The sequence below is a fragment of the Papio anubis genome, chromosome 12 (genome assembly GCF_008728515.1).
Source record: "Papio anubis isolate 15944 chromosome 12, Panubis1.0, whole genome shotgun sequence".
Lineage (NCBI taxonomy): Eukaryota > Metazoa > Chordata > Mammalia > Primates > Cercopithecidae > Papio > Papio anubis.
In genome coordinates, this window is record NC_044987.1 from 64,634,055 (window position 1) to 64,635,928 (window position 1,874).

At 41.9% G+C, this 1,874-nt stretch overlaps 1 protein-coding gene across 1 annotated transcript; it reads right to left on the bottom strand.

Annotated features, from left to right (window-relative positions):
• Positions 1-309: 309 nt before the first annotated feature.
• OLR145 (olfactory receptor 145) lies at positions 310-948 on the bottom strand. The gene has a single exon (NM_001168858.1). The coding sequence runs from the start codon at positions 946-948 to the stop codon at positions 310-312; it is 639 nt and encodes a 212-aa protein (NP_001162329.1).
• Positions 949-1,874: the final 926 nt, after the last annotated feature.

Consider the following 1,874-nt stretch of genomic DNA (forward strand, 5'->3'; position numbering starts at 1 on the left):
AAAGATAATAGCAACATATTGTGACAAGATGAAGGATTAATTATGAGAATGCATATTCTTGGATTTAAAAAGAAGGAAATTAAGCAATTACTTTTTTAAAAAACTTATAGCCCAATTTAACTTGGCAAAACCTGTTAGGTTTAGACTTAACTGTTGCCAGGATGCAACAACTGATAGCTGGAATCCTAATGGAAGGTCAGTGCCCTAAAGGATATTTAAAATGCCCTGTTGAAGCAGGTCTTGAAAACTCAAATTTGCGGAGTAAGGATAAACATCCTCTGAATCTCTTCTTTTCAACAAGTCTCCTGCTCAAATCCTGGTTGCCAGTAGTATTTTGCAAAGCCTCTGACGAATCTGTTTGGTTTTAATGGAATAGATGACAGGGTTGAGCATCAGAGGCACAAAGAGATAGATAAGGGACATGAGTGTGTGTACATACCATGGGGCATGCCTCCCATACCGAACAGCCATAGACACACACACCATGGGCACATAGAAGATGAGCACAGCACACATGTGTGACACACAGGTGTTAAGAGTCTTTAATCGCTCCTCCCGGGAGGCTATGGCAAGTACAGAGCAGAGTATGAGCACATAGGAGAGGAGGATGAGGGCAGAATCCAGGCCAAAGGTAAAGATGACGATGAATAGATCATACATACAATTGATGGTGATGTCGCCACAGGGCTGGCAGATCAGATTTGGATGAAGGCAGTAGGCATGGGAGAGGACATTGGCCTTGCAGAAGGGTAATCTCTTCAGAAGGAAAGGCAGTGGGAAAACCATGCAGAAACTGCGGATAATAATGGACATGCCCATATGCACCACACGGGCATCAGTGAGCACTGTGGCATAGCGCAGCGGGATACAGATGGCCACATAGCGGTCGAAGCTCATGGCCAGAAGGATGCCAGACTCCACAAAGGAAAAGAGATGGATAAAGAACATTTGGGCCAGCAAGAATAAAAGTTGATCTCCCTTAAGTGGAAGGAAAATGTGGCCAGAACCGTGGGTAGTGTGGGAAAAGACACACCTAGATCATTAACTGAGAGCAAGGATAGGAAGTAGTACATGGGCTGGTGCAAGCTCCACTCCTTCTTGATAATGAAAAGGATACAGGCATTGCCCACAATGGAGACAATGTAGAGAGCACCAAGGAGCAAAAAAGACCAGTGTTGATAGGTCTCCAGCCCAGGGAGTCCTGTCAAGATGAAAAGAGGAAACCCTGAGCTGTTGTGGGAATTACCTCTCATGCTGGAACTCCTGCTTAGATTCTAGGGCCACTATCCTGTAAAGAAGACAAATATACAGTTTTATCCATGGTTTCTGCCTAACATTTTAAGACCTCCACATACTATCAAGTCCCATAATTTATTGCATTAATACATTTAGTTCACCAGACTATTTATCCTTGCCTCTCCTACTTACCAAGATTTCATGAATGGCCTGGGTTGTCTCAGCTTATCTGGCTGGCAAGACAGGTCCATTTGCCCTCCTTTTCACCTGCCTCTATTGGGCTCTTTGTCACATTTAAAGCTTTGAACTCTTCAATTCATGGGTATCAATTTGTTCAAGACCTAAGACAAAAACTCTTCTTTCCAATTACTACTTTTTCAACAATTATGCTCTCTTCCTGAGGAAATCACTTATTCATGAACAATAATAATTTCCTCTTTGCATTCTTTCATGTTAATGAACTTCCACTACTCTCAGTTTCCCTGCTCCTATACAGTCTCTCAGTTAAATTATTTTATCCATTCATCTGGACAAAAGATAAATGGACAGGGAAATGTTCATTCGTGGAGATAATCTTCCAGACATTCATCAAGGTACATTAGACTTTTATATTACCATCCACTTTTTCATTCTTTTAT